This window comes from Scardinius erythrophthalmus (assembly GCF_964197995.2).
Source record: "Scardinius erythrophthalmus genome assembly, chromosome: 19".
Classification (NCBI taxonomy): domain Eukaryota; kingdom Metazoa; phylum Chordata; class Actinopteri; order Cypriniformes; family Leuciscidae; genus Scardinius; species Scardinius erythrophthalmus.
Window position 1 is genome coordinate 28885627 of NC_138239.1, and position 15116 is coordinate 28900742.

The following is a 15116-nucleotide window of genomic DNA, read 5'->3' on the forward strand; positions in this document are numbered from 1 at the left end:
GAATAAAAATCCCAAAATTACTAAAATAATTAGAAAAAAGATGGCTATGTGCAATTAAAATAAACACGAAATAACCAGAATATACAGTATCTATCTAATATACCATAATAGAATAGAATTGAAAACTGCCTTGTCTACTGATCATTATATGCAGTAATCAAACACAGTTGACACAGTTTTTTTTTTTTTACAGCTGATGAGTCAAAGTTCATTTGGTGAACTTTGTTAAGCTCACTTTGTTCTCTGTCAGGGCTTTTCCTTTCAGTGCATTGAATTTCATGCTTTTACACTGTGCATTGTTTGCGCTGTAACGCTGAATTCCTCATACTGTCTGATTAATATGGATCACTTGAAGGTGAGTGAAAACTGAACACTGTTAACTGCCTGTACTTTCATTTCAAATGTCCTTTAGCTGGTAATAGACCAACAAATCTTCTTCCCCTGTAAGCCTAATGTAATTAAAGGAGCTCTTGAGTGATGCTGGTAATCTTAAGTGCTCGGTTTTCTGTCTAACACAGCAGTCGTGTTACGAGCTCTCTCTACCTGTGACAGAGAAAAGCAACCCCATCAGCAGAGATATTGACAGAGCGCACAGCAAACAGATGGTGCAAATACTGAAACGATGCGACGCTGAGATTTTTGAGAAAGAAATAAATCATGACCCATTTTATCAGGTTTGGCCTATTGGGTGTAAACAGGATACTAATTGTGTTTTCTTAAGTCGTTACGCTCCTAACAAGAGTTTCCCATACAATGCTGACCTGTGCATTTTGTTATTTAGAGACTGTATAGTTTACCTGTCATCCAAACGATGGTGGATGTTGCAAAGAGGGTTGAAATGATTCTGAGGGTCAGTATTTATTTATTTTTTGTGTTTGTATTTATATATACAAAATAATTGTACACAGTACACATACATATATTATGTAAACATAAACTTTTATTTTGGATGCGATTAATCGTTAGCCAGCACTAATACGGTGCCTTGCAAAAGTATTTGCACCCCTTAATTTTTTTCCGCAATAAATCCTAAAACCTGCTTTACATTTTCTACATCTTACACTCCATACACCATGATCTCAAAGCTAAAAACAGATTTGTGAAAACTTAGCAAATTTATTAAAAATAAACTTTTGAAATAATTATATTGCATAAGTATTCATACCCTTTTCGGGGACACTTGAAATTTAGCTCCAAATTCATTGGATCATCTTTGAGATGTTACTACACTTCGAGTGGAGTTACCGGTAATCTGTGGCAAAATCAAGGGAATGGGTTTGATATGGAAAGGCACACACCTCTCAATAAAAGGTCTAACAGCTGAAAATGTATATCAGAGCAAAAACCAAGCCATGAGGTCAAAAGAACTGCCTGAAGAGCTCAGAGACAGGATTGTGTCAAAACAAACAAATCTGCTGCATTGAAGGTTCACAGAAGCATGTATCCTCCATAATCCTCAATGGAAGAATTTTGGAACAACCAGGACTCTTCCTAGAGCTGAGCAAATCGATCCATTGCAAACTGAGCAATCGATGGAGAAGGGCTTTGGTTAGAGTGGTGACCAAGAAGATGATGGTCACTCTGGTTGAGCTCCATGATCATACAAGCAGACGGGAGAAACTTACAGATGGACAAACTTACAGAAGGACATCACTGCAACACTCTTTATGGCAGAGCGGCCAGACTCAAGCCTCTCCTCAGTGAAGACACATGAAAACCCACTGGAAATGTGCAAATAAGCAACTAAAGGTCTGCTGAAGCTCAGTTCCATCATGTATGGAGGAAACCAGGCACTGCTCTTCACCTGCACAACACCATCCCATCAGTAAAGTGGTGGTAGCAACATTATGTGTGTTTTTCAGCGGCAGGGACTGGGGGGTTTGTCAGGGTAGAAGGAAAGCTCAACACAGCAAACTATAGAGATATCCTAAATGAAAACCTGGTCCAGAGCATTCAGAACCTCGGACTGGGCAGAAGGTTCACCTTCCAACAGGACAATGACCCTAAGCACACAGCTGAGACAATGCTAGGCTTATGGACAACTCTGTTAATGCCCTTGAGTGACCCAGCCAGAGTCTGTGCTTGAACCCAAACCAACATCTCTGGAGAAACCTGAATGACCGTCCTCATCCAGCCTGACAGAGCTTGAGAGGATCTGTATAAGAATGGCAGAAAATCCCCAAATGCAGATTTGCAAAGCTTGTCGCATCATATCCAAAAAGACTTGAGGCTGTAAAGGTGCTTTAAATACTGAGTTAAGGGTTTGAATACTTATGCAATGTAATTGTTGCAGTTTTTTTTTTCATTTGTAAAGTTTTTTTTTTTTTTTTTTTTTGCTTTTCCATTATGGTATATGGAGTGTAGACTGAAGTTAAAAAAGTAATTTGAAAGCAGTTTAACATAAGGAAGCAACACAACAGAATGTGAAAAATGAATGGGTACGAATACTTTTGTTAGGCACTGTACATATTTCACATTTCATTTTTAATTTTAGTAATTTTCTTTTTCTTTTAATTAATTTAAGTTACTTTCTTTAAAAATGTTAAAACATCATAACTGATTTGTCTTTGCAGGACCCAGAGGAGAGTTTGATTGTATTAAGTGGTTGTGGAACATCAGGCCGTATTGCATTTCTTTTGGTGGTATAGAGTTTAAGAAAGATTTATTGATTTAAAAAAAAAAAAAAAAAAAAGATTGACATTGAAAGACATTTTCCTCACTTTGTTAAATTACTTTATACTTTATATTCGTCATAATCAATTTCTATTTTCTATCACCTCAGACGTCCTTTAATGAGATGTTGAAGGCCCAAAGACAGAAACAGATCTGTTCGTACATCATAGCTGGAGGTGACAGGTGAATAAACAGACTGTCTGTCTGTTTGATGCATAAGATGAGACTCCAGTGTGACACTGCAGTATTTCAGCTCTCTGTTTTTAAAGGGCCCTGCTGACATCACAGGAGGCTCCAGAGGACGACCCGGGGCTCGGAGCTCGCGCGTTGGAGAAGGTGAACGCAAGAGCGGAGAGGGAACACAAACAATGCAATGCAGCTTTACCATAGTAATAAATCAGTTTCCCTGTGGTGAGACAATAGGCTTTTCTTTCACATTTTCAGAAGAACATGTGAGCGGCACCAGAGTGATGCCAGAGTGATTACTAAAGTGTTCTAAGTGATTATTAACAATGTTGTGCATTTGCTGATAGACTCAAGTCAAAATTGCTCACCTCAATCCATCCTTCAATATAAGTCTTTATTTTTTCACCCATTCATCACCATCTGTTAAAATCAAGTCTAATCGATTAGAAAAGTAAGTGAGGTACGTTACTTTTAGATATTAAATCGTTTGTATTTATATTTGAATAATGATATTAATAGTGATGGTTGCCTTAACAAAAACAATATTTATGACACAATTAAACATACTTAACTTCTCTGAATTTTCTAAATTCTCTAAACAGGTTTGTGCAGGAAAGAAGCATGTGCTGTTCATTGGAATATCCTGTGGCATGTCGGTATGAAGTCTGTTTTCTCAAATCACATTCCATTTAGCAGACAATAGTCATGACAAAAGAAATTCAAATAATCAATCTCCCCATCTTAAAATGCAATCTCCCCACTAAAAATCCGATAGTTCACACCAACTATTAGCGATAACTAATGATAACAATAAAGATATAGGTCTAAACCATTTTGGTCACGACTCTCGCACTTTTTCAAGAGACTGAGAGTGTCCTCAGCTGACTCCTGCCCTCTGGGTAAAAGGCCAGTACCCGGGCCGCAAGCCTCTCATTCCTCAGCACGATCAGTCCCTCCGGGCGAGTTTTTGGATGAGTTTGGCTGCGCGCCCTCAGGCAAGCTTAATTTCTCATTTGGGGCTCGAGAGGAAGATAAAGTGTCACTTGTAGCATCGGAGAGCGGGCTTATGCCTTCTGACGTGGATGACTCCTCTGTGCTGCCGCCTTTGGGCGTGGTAGTGCAGTCTGAGGCTGACGCAGAGTTGGCAGCCGTGCTTTCCTACACTGTACAGAGAAAAAAAAATCTGTTTAATTGTTAAAGCGGCATTACATTACAAAAGTGCAGACTCATTGGAAGACCGCAAGTAGGCTACTTAGGGTGCCAGTTGGGACAGGGCCTAAACCCTCCGGGCTACAAAAGGGACGACGCAGGCTCTCGGTTGGGCGATGTCCACGTTACTAGTCCAGGAGCGTCACTCTTGGCTCAACCTTGCGGAGATGTGGGATTCAGTGAAAGTGCACTTTCTAAATGCCCCCATCTCCCAAGGAGGCCTGTTCACAATTCAATTCTTCACGTCGCCCACCTAGGGACAGTGGAGTGCATGTGTTGAAAATCAAGTTTGCGGCGATAGACCTACGGTTCGCTTTCGAAAGGTCGAGCATCAAGGTAGTTGATGCTTTACCAAGGGCTGCAAGTAAAGACTCGAGGAAAATTCTCTGTTCTTGACTGAACAGCTTTTGTTACTATATTTGTAATGTATATTTTATTTATAAAGTGCAGTGTGATTTTAAATTCTATTACAGTTTCTGTACCCGAATAGGCCTAGACCTATACCTAAAAATCCAAAAAACACCATTTCATTTGTTTGTGCTATTGCTGCTTTGTTTATTTGTTCTTATTTAATTACTGAGTGTTTACCTATCCTTTAATAATGCTTGAAATAGTTAATTGTTTTTTTGTTAATTTTTGTTTACAACCATAGGCAAAAGTTCCTTGTGGAAAAGTTCTTTAGCCTGTTTTTGTTCATGGAATTCAGCTGCAACTAAATGTTTTGCAAAAAGACTTAAATGTGAATGATTTTTTTTTTCTACTTATTGGAATCAAAATTAGGAATCGATAAGAATTGGAATTGGTAAGCAGAATCGGAATCGCTAAATTCAAACAATACCCAACCCTACATATAATGCATGCTCATATCAAAGCCACCTGTGAGTGTGCTTCATGATGCTCTTCTATTTCAAAGGCACCATTTGTTGCTGGGCAACTGGATTTTTGTCTGAACCACTTAGACATCTTCACCCCAGTGCTTCTTGGATTCAATCCCGTACATATGGCGAGGTAAGGCTAATCAAGACAAAAACAAATGCCTTTCTGTTTATTACAAACTTATAATTATTTTATTTTTTTTTATCAATAACAACAACAGATTGCTAACACTGATGCCATCCTTACAGGAGTGAGCTAATGCAGGACTGTTCATTTCACTTTAAAGATGTTGCAGAGAGGATGGCTGCAGAGCAGAGACATAAAAGAGCATACGTGCTGAATCCTGTATTGGGGGTTTGAGAAATTGCTTATACTTATTTAAATTAACACATAAACAATAAATATCAATGTTCTTACTCCTTCCGCCAGTCATAAGCAGTAATGACGCTGTTGTCGTAGTTGAAGAACCTCTGGTTTCTCTTTAGGCTGAGGCCATCAGTGGATCGTCCAGGATGAAAGGAGGCAGTGCAACAAAAATCATTCTGGAAACTGTTCTTCTGGCCGGACATGAAGCTGCATTTAGGGACAAGATGATGACACCTGAGTATGTTTTCAATTTCAGTTATGTTTTAATTTCATGTACACATATATATTTAAAATATTAAAATATGTACAGTATTATTTTGTTTTGTATATGTACAGTATCTCACAAAAGTGAGTACACCCCTCACATTTCAGCAAACATTTTAGTATATCTTCTCAAGGGACAATACTATAGAAATTAAACTTGGATATATTTTAGAGTAGTCAATGTGCTGCTTGTATATGCTTGCAGTATTTACTGTTCTCTGAAATAACTCAACATACAGCCATTATTGTCAAAATAGCTGGCAACAAAAGTGAGTACACCCTAAGTGATAATAGCTGTGCGTTGTTTAACCATGCAAAGCCACATGTCCTATTCATCATGTCCATGTTTTTGTCTGCTTGACAGGACCATACAAATTTGTGTATCTTGTATTAGAGCAGTTAAAATTTGTGCTATGAGTACAATTCTCTCACCTCATGGCAAAGAACTCTCTAAGGATTTGAAAATTAGTATGGTTGCTCTCCACAAAGATGGCCTAGGCTATAGGAAGATTGGCAACACCCTGAAACTGAGTTATAGTACAGGCCAGGGTCACACAGAGGTTTTCCAAGAGTGTTCCACTCTGAACAGGCCTCTCCAGGGTCGATCAAAGAAGTTGAGTCCTCGTGCCGTGCGTCAGGTGCAGAAGCTGGCTTCAAAAAACAGACGCATGATCGTGTCAGCATTGCTTTAGATGTTGCAGCAGCGGAAGGTCGGCTTGTCAGTGCTCAAACCATACACTGCACAATGCAACGAGTTGCTCTGCATGGCCGTCGTCCCAGAAGGAAGCCTCTTCTGAAGCTGGCTCACAAGAAAGCCCGCAAACAGTTTGCTAAAGCAACCTGCCCAAGAGCATGAATTACTGGAACCATGTCCTGTGGTCTGATGAGACTAAGATAAACTTGTTTGGCTCAGATGGTGTCCAGCATGTGTGGCGATGCCCTGGTGAGGAGTACCAAGAAAACTGTGTCTTGCCTACAATCGAGCATGGTGGTGGTAGCATCATGGTGTGGGGCTGCATGAGTGCTGCTGGTACTGGGGAGCTGCGCTTCACTGAGGGAAACATGGATTCCAACATGTACTGTGACATTCTGAAGCTGGGCCGAATGGCATGATAACGACCCCAAACACACCGCCAAGATGACAACTGCCTTGCTGAGGAAGCTGAAGGTGAAGGTGATGGAGTAGCCAAAGTATGTCTCCAGACCTGAACACTATTGAGCATCTGTGGGGCGTCCTCATGCGGAAGGTGGAGAAGCACCATGTGTCCAACATCCAGAAACTCTGTGATGTCATTATGGAGGAGTGGAAGAGGATCCCGGCAACAACCTGTGCAACTCCATGCCTAGGAAGATTTTAGGCAGTGCTAGATAACAATGGTGCTCACACAAAATATTGACACTTGTTTTGACATATTCACTTAGGGTGTACTCACTTTTATTGCCAGCTATTTTGACAATAATGGCTGTATGTTGATTTATTTTCAGAGGACAGTAAATATATACTATACAAGCAGCACATTGACTATAAAATATATCCAAGTTTCATTTCTATAGTATTGTCCCTTGAGAAGATATACTAAAATGTTTGCTGAAATGTAAGGGGTGTACTCACTTTTGTGAGATATTTTATAGATCAACAAGTCAAGACACCATGGGTTTTTGCTTTACTTTATATCATCAAAATAATTTAACTTTAATAGTGTGAACATTTTTTATACAGTGGGGCAAAAAAGTATTTAGTCAGCCACCAATTGTGCAAGTTCTCCCACTTAAAAAGATGAGAGAGGCCTGTAATGTTCATTATAGGTAGCCTACACTTGGTGAAAAAAAAAAAAATTCAGAAAATCACATTGTAGGATTTTTAATGAATTTATTTGCAAATTATGGTGGAAAATAAGTATTTGGTCAATAAAAAAAGTTTCTCAATACTTTGTTATATGTTGGCAATGACAGAGGTCAAACGTTTCCTGTAAGTCTTCAGAAGGTTTTCACACACTGTTGCTGGTATTTTGGCCCATTCCTCCATCCAGATCTCCTCTAGAGCAGTGATGTTTTGGGGCTGTCGCTGGGCAACACGGACTTTCAACTCCCTCCAAAGGTTTTCTATGGAGACTGGCTAGGCCACTCCAGGACCTTGAAATGCTTTTTACTCCACTCCTTCGTTGCCCGGGCAGTGTGTTTGGGATCATTGTCATGCTGATCATTATCATGCATGGGATCAATGCCCTTGCTGATGGAAGGAGGTTTTCACTCAAAAGTTTTCACTTTCCTTTACACGGATCAGTCGTTCTGGTCCCTTTGCAGAAAAACAGCCCCAAAGCATGATGTTTCCACCCCCATGCTTCACAGTAGGTATGATGTTCTTTGGATGCAACTCAGCATTCTTTCTCCCCCAAACACGATGAGTTGAGTTTTTACCAAAAAGAGATGACATTCTCCCAATCCTCTTCTGGATCATCCAAATGCTCTCTAACAAACTTCAGACAGGCTCGGACATGTACTGGTTTAAGCAGGGGGACACGTCTGGCACTGCAGGATTTGAGTCCCTGGCGGCGTAGTGTGTTACTGATGGTAGCCTTTGTTACTTTGGTCCCAGCTCTCTGCAGGTCATTCACTTGGTCCCCCCGTGTGGTTCTGGGATTTTTGCTCACCGTTCTTGTGATCATTTGGACCCCACCGGGTGAGATCTTGCGTGGAGCCCCAGATCGAGGGAGATTATCAGTGGTCTTGTATGTCTTCCATTTCCTAATAATTGCTCCCACAGTTGATTTCCTCACACCAAGCTGCTTACCTATTGCAGATTCAGTCTTCCCAGCCTGGTGCAGGTCTACAATTTTGTTTCTGGTGTCCTTTGACAGCCTTTTTGGTCTTGGCCATAGTGGAGTTTGGCGTGGTTAGGTTTGAGGTTGTGGACAGGTGTCTTTTATACTGATAACAAGTTCAAACAGGTGCCATTAATACAGGTAACGAGTGGAGGACAGAGGAGCCTCTTAGGCTATGTTTACACGGAAACGATCTGAAGAGAAAACGCAAAAGTGGTGTTGCGTTATCACTTTTTTATTCTGCGTTTAGACGAGCGTTTTGAGGGGGAAATCTGCGTGCATATGGTGACGCAAAAGTGTGTGAAATTCGATGTAGTATGCACTCCAGGTGGCTAGGTGGCAATGGACCGGTGATCGGTGCCTTCACTGTCTAGCATACTTTTGCGTTTTTACCCGTTTAGACGGGAACGCGACGGTGGAGCGTTTTTAAGATTTCCACTCTGGAGGGTGGTTTCACATTTTTGCATTTTTAAGCCCCAAAAACACCGTCGCCATCTAAACGAAAGGCACATCTGATAAAATATTTTTACGTTTTCACCCGCGAGCGTTCTCGTGTAAACGGGGCCTTAAAGAAGAAGTTACAGGTCTATGAGAGCCAGAAATCTTGCTTGTTTGTACGTGACCAAATACTTTTCCACCATAATTTGCAAATAAATTCATTAAAAATCCTACAGTGTTTTTCTCATTTTGTCTCTCATAGTTGAAGTGTACCTATGATGAATATTACAGGCCTCATCTTTTTAAGTGAGAGAACTTGCACAATTGGTGGCTGACTAAATACTTTTTTGCCCCACTGTAAGTTATACGAGATTCGTGTTATGGTGATGCGGAGATGAACCCAATCGCAGACAGTAATACTTCACACAAGGTTTATTAATGACAAAAACAGAAAACAAAACCCACGAGGGGGCAAAACAAGACAGGATAGACTATTTTAGACTGACAAGACTAGACTAAGACTCACAGACTATAACTAGACAAAACTAACAGCTAAGTCAGGATCAAACTCTTCTTTCTAGACAAGACTTTCAACAGGTTACTCACAGATTGTTTCACACAATGAATGACAATGAACCAGCACAGGACAGCAAACACAAGGGGATTAAATAGGGAGAAACTAATAAGGGAAACAGGTGACAAGGGTAAAGCAATGATGACTAAACGAGGATAACAAGGGGGTGGGGCTAGGAACGAGACAACACAAGCACATGGCCCAGCAAAAGGCCATGTGTGTGAACATAAAACATGGGTCTTTCATGATCCTGCCTCAAGACCAGGGAAAATCAAAGACTAGAAGGCAGAATCATGACAATTCGACTAGTTTTTCTCTCGATTTTACTGTCACTCATTTTTGAGCATAGACATGAAATTGCACTCTCCAAACTTAAACGGTTTGGAATACAGACATAAGGTTGGTCTTTTTTTAAAGAAGATTATTGCTCAAGTTAAAAAAAGTGTAAAAAAGTTATAGAAGTTTAGGTTTACTGCACTAAACATTTTTAATTTTAAACTAAATATACTCTAAAATAATATTTACTCTAAAAATGCTATAAAATCAAAGACATATGGCTAACTAAGTTGTGTTCCAAATTTAAAGTTGATATCACAAAAATTGAAGTTCCTATGAGATTTTTTTCTTTTTTGCCGTTTTACCAAAAATAGCCACCGGTTGACACCCACATTACATTGAATTCTTTTTGATGCGTTCTCCTCTAACAAATTAATCAATTTCTGTCACAATATCACTTCTATCACAAAACATTAATGATACATTCACCATAATGTATAGGTTTGGGATGAAAACTAGTTCTTCCAATGTTTCATCATCGGACGCGTACTCGGATTGATATGGTAAAATCAACGTCATCGTTACTGTCTTTACAGTGTGTATAATTGCTGAGGACCGAGGAAGCCTCCTTAGCTGAAGTTCAGTTCTGTCAGGACCACTATCGTCAAATACGATTGACAATTAGCATACAGTTAGGATTGGCGGTCTGGTTCTGTTCTGGGCAAGAACTCCCTGTGCATCATGCAGCCTAGCATGGATAAGAGCAGGGAGAGCAGCAATAACCCCCCTTAGGGTAAACAGAACAGAACCAACATGAATGTATTGCAGATATCATTAATTCAAGATTTTAATGTACAACATAATTCGAGAATTTATTCTGATTCAAGGGAAACAGAATGCCATACTGACTGACGAGAGGAGGAGCTGGGGAGGGAGGAGGGTAATTAGCTCCTGAGAAACGCGATAGCTGCTGATAATACTGAAGGAGCTTATATATGTATACGATGATAGGCGTCGTATTCCTATAGATAGATGTGTATCCGTTGAGTGTCAGCTGATGCGAGCTTGACAAACGTGACCTGAACTGACGCTACGCTTAATTTATGGTAATGGTCGTTTACCTTCAGACAAGCTCTGTAAGCGGTAGACCAATCGTAACAGACTGGGCCGTCTGACCAATCATAGCAGAGCAGGCTCGTGCAAGGAGGGGTTTTTAGAGAGACTGATTTATCCGACGAGTCGTTTGAGAATCATTGAAAAATGTGGTGATGTGCAATGTGTATTATAAGAAAATGAAAGTGTGTTTTGACCTTTGATGCATGTAAACCTAGGAAAACAAAATTAGGAACCTTTAAAATAGCATAATAAAGGCACTTTAAGGGGTTTGTCAGTATAATGTAATTTAAGTTGATATAACTTGTACAATTAATTTGATTATACTTAAAAAATGTAAGGTACTTACTGAACTGAGTAGGTGAAATAGTTTTTGTGTGTATATATTGCACATATTAAGCATATATCAGTATTATATTGCATATATGAATATATTAATGTGTGTGTGTGTGTGTGTGTGTGTGTGTGTGTGTGTGTGTGTGTGTGTGTGTGTATACATATCCCTCATGAGTAATGTACAAAAATGAAATGTGTCATCCAGATATATGCCTGCCTGGATCACAGCGAGTGAGATGGTTTATGACACTACTTACTCACGCAGTGATGAACTTGCAGCCCTTATTCACAAAGCAGGAGAGAGGTAGAACCATTTCACTGCTTTCTAACACATAAACCTTGGAGTTTTCCCATGCACATGAATAGGCTGAACTAGGTGCCTGTAGTAAAAAGTGGAGAATTTATCTCAATAAGGTGGTTGAGAATTTCATCATAATGAAAGGCTCACTTATGATTTATTTCTGTAAATGTTTCAACAGCCTTCAAATGAAAGCACATGTGTACTATCTTGGATGGAAAACTCTTGGCATAATAGGAATGACTGATGCCAGTGAATGTATCCCAACATATGGAGCAGGTGCTGTTTACAGTGTCGTTTTATTATGATATGTTATTTCAATTTCAATAATTTGACAAATGGGTGAATTAATAACAGCGCAAGCAAACTCATATTGGAAAATGTTTAACCAAGAACCACATTTCATTTTTTCAGGTTTTGGTGACATCAGAGGTTTCATCAACAACGGTTTCAGCGAAATGAAAAACAAAGAAGGAGATCTATCATATTTGGTGAGCTCAAAGCAATTGATTTAACAACCTGAAGGGATAGATTGTGCAAAAATATATATTTTTTTTTACTTCATAATTTACTCATTCTACTCATTCCTGTACGCATTTGCATGCATATTGCAAAAGTACTGTATACCTTTAAATGTGAAACAATTGCACTAATCGAACACCATTACCATGGTAATACATGTGTATGAATATTTATTATAATAACATTTATTAACAGCTATTAATATATTAACAACTATTTTAGGGACCAGAATTCATAATTGGTCACAAGGATTTTGTGGACACCATCTTACATAGCCTGAGTCAAAATGACATGATCTTATTTCTGTTTACAGTGAATGGTGAGCAAACATGAATCAATTACAATTTAAATGCATTTGGCAATATGGTTAAATTAGAAAATGAGCAGTTCCTTGAGTATGTTTTAAATATATTTTAATGTCTCTCTCTCAAGATGACCTAAATGAGGTGACTGTGCTGGCCAATCAACTGAGGCAAAGGACATGTAATTTGCATGCAATTGCTCATGACCTTGAGAAGTTCACTATTCCTGTGAGTAAAATGAGTGAGCTGGAATTTTGCCTGTAGCAAAAACTCACGTCTTAACACAATTCCCTTCCACTACATTTCTAACAAATGCATAAGGCTGTGTATGTAATCAGGTAATATTTGCATAAACTTAGCATTTTATTTTTGAGTGGAAAAAAGTAATAAACTAAGTAAAGTAACTTGACAGGTACTTATATTTATTGTTTCAGGAAACAGTTTGCCACATGTTTGAAACAGTCCTGAATATCACATGGCCTTTTTCTTCAGCGAAGGACAGCTCAGTTGAAATGGTAAGTAATATTTAGTTGACATACTTGTATTGTAATACCTAGCTGTATACGTAAAGATTTCAATCCTTTTATTTAACAGAGACAGCACTGGGAGCTTTCAACCAAATTGTGTCTTAATGCAATCAGCACAGGAGCTCATGTACTGAAGGGAAAAGTCTACATGAATTACATGATAGATCTCAGAGTAACAAACAGCAAGTTGTACAGGAGAGCAATCAACATTTTACAGGTATCAGTAATGCATGTTCTGTACTGATCTCTTAAAGAAATAAATATTGAATGTCATGCTCTAGCAACCACAATGCAACATGCAAAACCTATTAACTGGAAAATACCTTGGTAACCACATACCAAAACCCTGACATGGTAACACAGAGTTATGCATAGGCAAAGAACAATCATATTTTCTTCAGATCATTTGTATGGCGAATTGTAGCTTTCAATTGTGAAGAGTGATTTAGCTGGAACTGTAATATGACCCCTTTGTGCATGGTCGTTTAATTATACACAATCACTGTCAGCGGTTCACAGGCTGCTCCAAAACCGAGTGTGAAAGTGCTCTGCTGAGAGCCGTCTACAGCACAGATGATCTGACTGAAGACATGACCGCAGCAGATGTCCACACACACACAGATGCAGCTAACACTCGGGAGCGAGTAAGAACTGGTTTATTTATCTTGAACATCTGTGGAGGCAGACAGAAGTTTGAAAGATTAAAAAATTGTCAGGTATAGCCTAAAATAGCCTAACACTTACTTTTAAAGTTTTTTTTTTTTTTACACAAACAAAGAATAGTAGTTAACATTTTACAATAAAGTGCTATTGGTTAACATTTGTTAACGTTAAAGTCCACATGAAATGAAAGTTGCAACCAACTTTACCTCAGTGTTGTGACGTATTTCCAAGTGAAACGGAATATTGAATAGAGGGCGGGGTTTTACTTTAGCACACCTCCTCTCCATCCCTCACTCAAGGGGAGTGGTTAAAGGGATAGTTCACCCAAAAATGAAAATTAGCCCATGAATTACTCACCCTCAAGTCATCCAAGGTGTTTATGGCATTCTTCTTTCAGACGAATACAATCGGAGTTATATTAAAACATGTCCTGGCTCTTCCAAGCTTTATAATGGCAGTGAATTGCTGTTTCTGTTTTGAAGTCCATAAAAGTGCATCTATCCATCATAAAAATGAATCCATCCATCATAAAAGTACATCTATCCACCACAAAAGTGCATCTATCCATCATAAAAGTGCTGCACACGGCTCTGGGGGGTTAATAAAGGCCTTCTGAAGTGATGAGTTTGTGTAAGAAAAGCCATTATAAAGCTTGGAAGAGCCAGGACATTTTTTTATATAACTCAGATTGTATTCGTCTGAAAGAAGAATGTCATAAACACCTTGGATGACTTGAGGGTGAGTAACTCATGGGTTAATTTTCATATTTGGGTGAACTATCCCTTTAAGGATACTCAACTGTCAAACTGACTTCATCAGAGAAGGAAAAACATTCCAGAGCAGAAGCAAATTTTCAGATTTAGTTTTATGACAAACAAATTTGTTCTGTGTATAAACTTGCAGGGGTTAATTGTTCACCACTAGACTAGTAATGTTCACTGACAAAGTAAATAGTGTAAATTTGGAATGGGTCACGGGTGTCCGACACTCAAATGATTTTTTTTTCCAGTAATTTTTCAGTGGCCTTGAAGAAACTGCATACAGTATACAGTAAAGGTGATTACCCAGGAAGCAATATAGTGTCGGCCCAGATCCGGGCCGTGTGGAATCCAGGTGTACCTGATGTGGGCCGGATCTGAGCCGAGACTGTTGCTGTCTGGGTACAAACAACTAATAAGACATCAACATGGTGACATTGAGTGATTAAAGATTAAAGCTACTAGTGTCACCATGCAGAATTGCAAAAAATGTGAAAAATTGTTTTTAAACAGGTTTCCCACATTCTGTTGCCAGACAAACAACTAGCCCCACCCCAAACGTACACCACTGGTTGAGTAGAGCAGAGGTTTGATGGAACCACATTGTTTACACTTTTGCTCCGAATGGCTTAGTTGGCTTTGCATATTCATATGTGTTATTTATAAAGGCAGATTTAACTGTCAACCTATGTCCTGCACTGGCAGGTTGTCCCGACTGCACTGGTGATGATCCAGAGTGGCTGCACTCATGCTGAAGCACAGCGTCATTTGGACTGTCATCCTGTGATTCGAGATGCAGTGAGCGCCTGCCTCAACTCCTCAAAAACAAGAGCACTGTGAACTGAACACACGAAAAAATGATGCATAAATGTTACAATTATTTATGGTTTCATTTATACTATGCAAGTGTGCA

The 15116-nt window shown here is 39.2% G+C and overlaps 1 protein-coding gene across 1 annotated transcript; it reads left to right on the forward strand.

The window, feature by feature from the left end:
* Window positions 1-340: 340 nt before the first annotated feature.
* gckr (glucokinase (hexokinase 4) regulator) lies at window positions 341-15115 on the forward strand (the record flags this gene model as incomplete). Its single annotated transcript, XM_081347841.1, has 19 exons — window positions 341-355; window positions 519-674; window positions 782-850; window positions 2574-2642; window positions 2783-2856; window positions 2943-3009; window positions 3462-3515; window positions 4982-5076; window positions 5193-5298; window positions 5430-5548; window positions 11339-11437; window positions 11613-11710; window positions 11846-11922; window positions 12176-12272; window positions 12386-12487; window positions 12697-12770; window positions 12856-12999; window positions 13292-13426; window positions 14909-15115. 19 exons carry the CDS (start codon window positions 341-343, stop codon window positions 15041-15043), a joined length of 1785 nt encoding a protein of 594 aa, XP_081203967.1. The 3' UTR covers window positions 15044-15115.
* Between the last annotated feature and the right edge of the window lies 1 nt (window position 15116).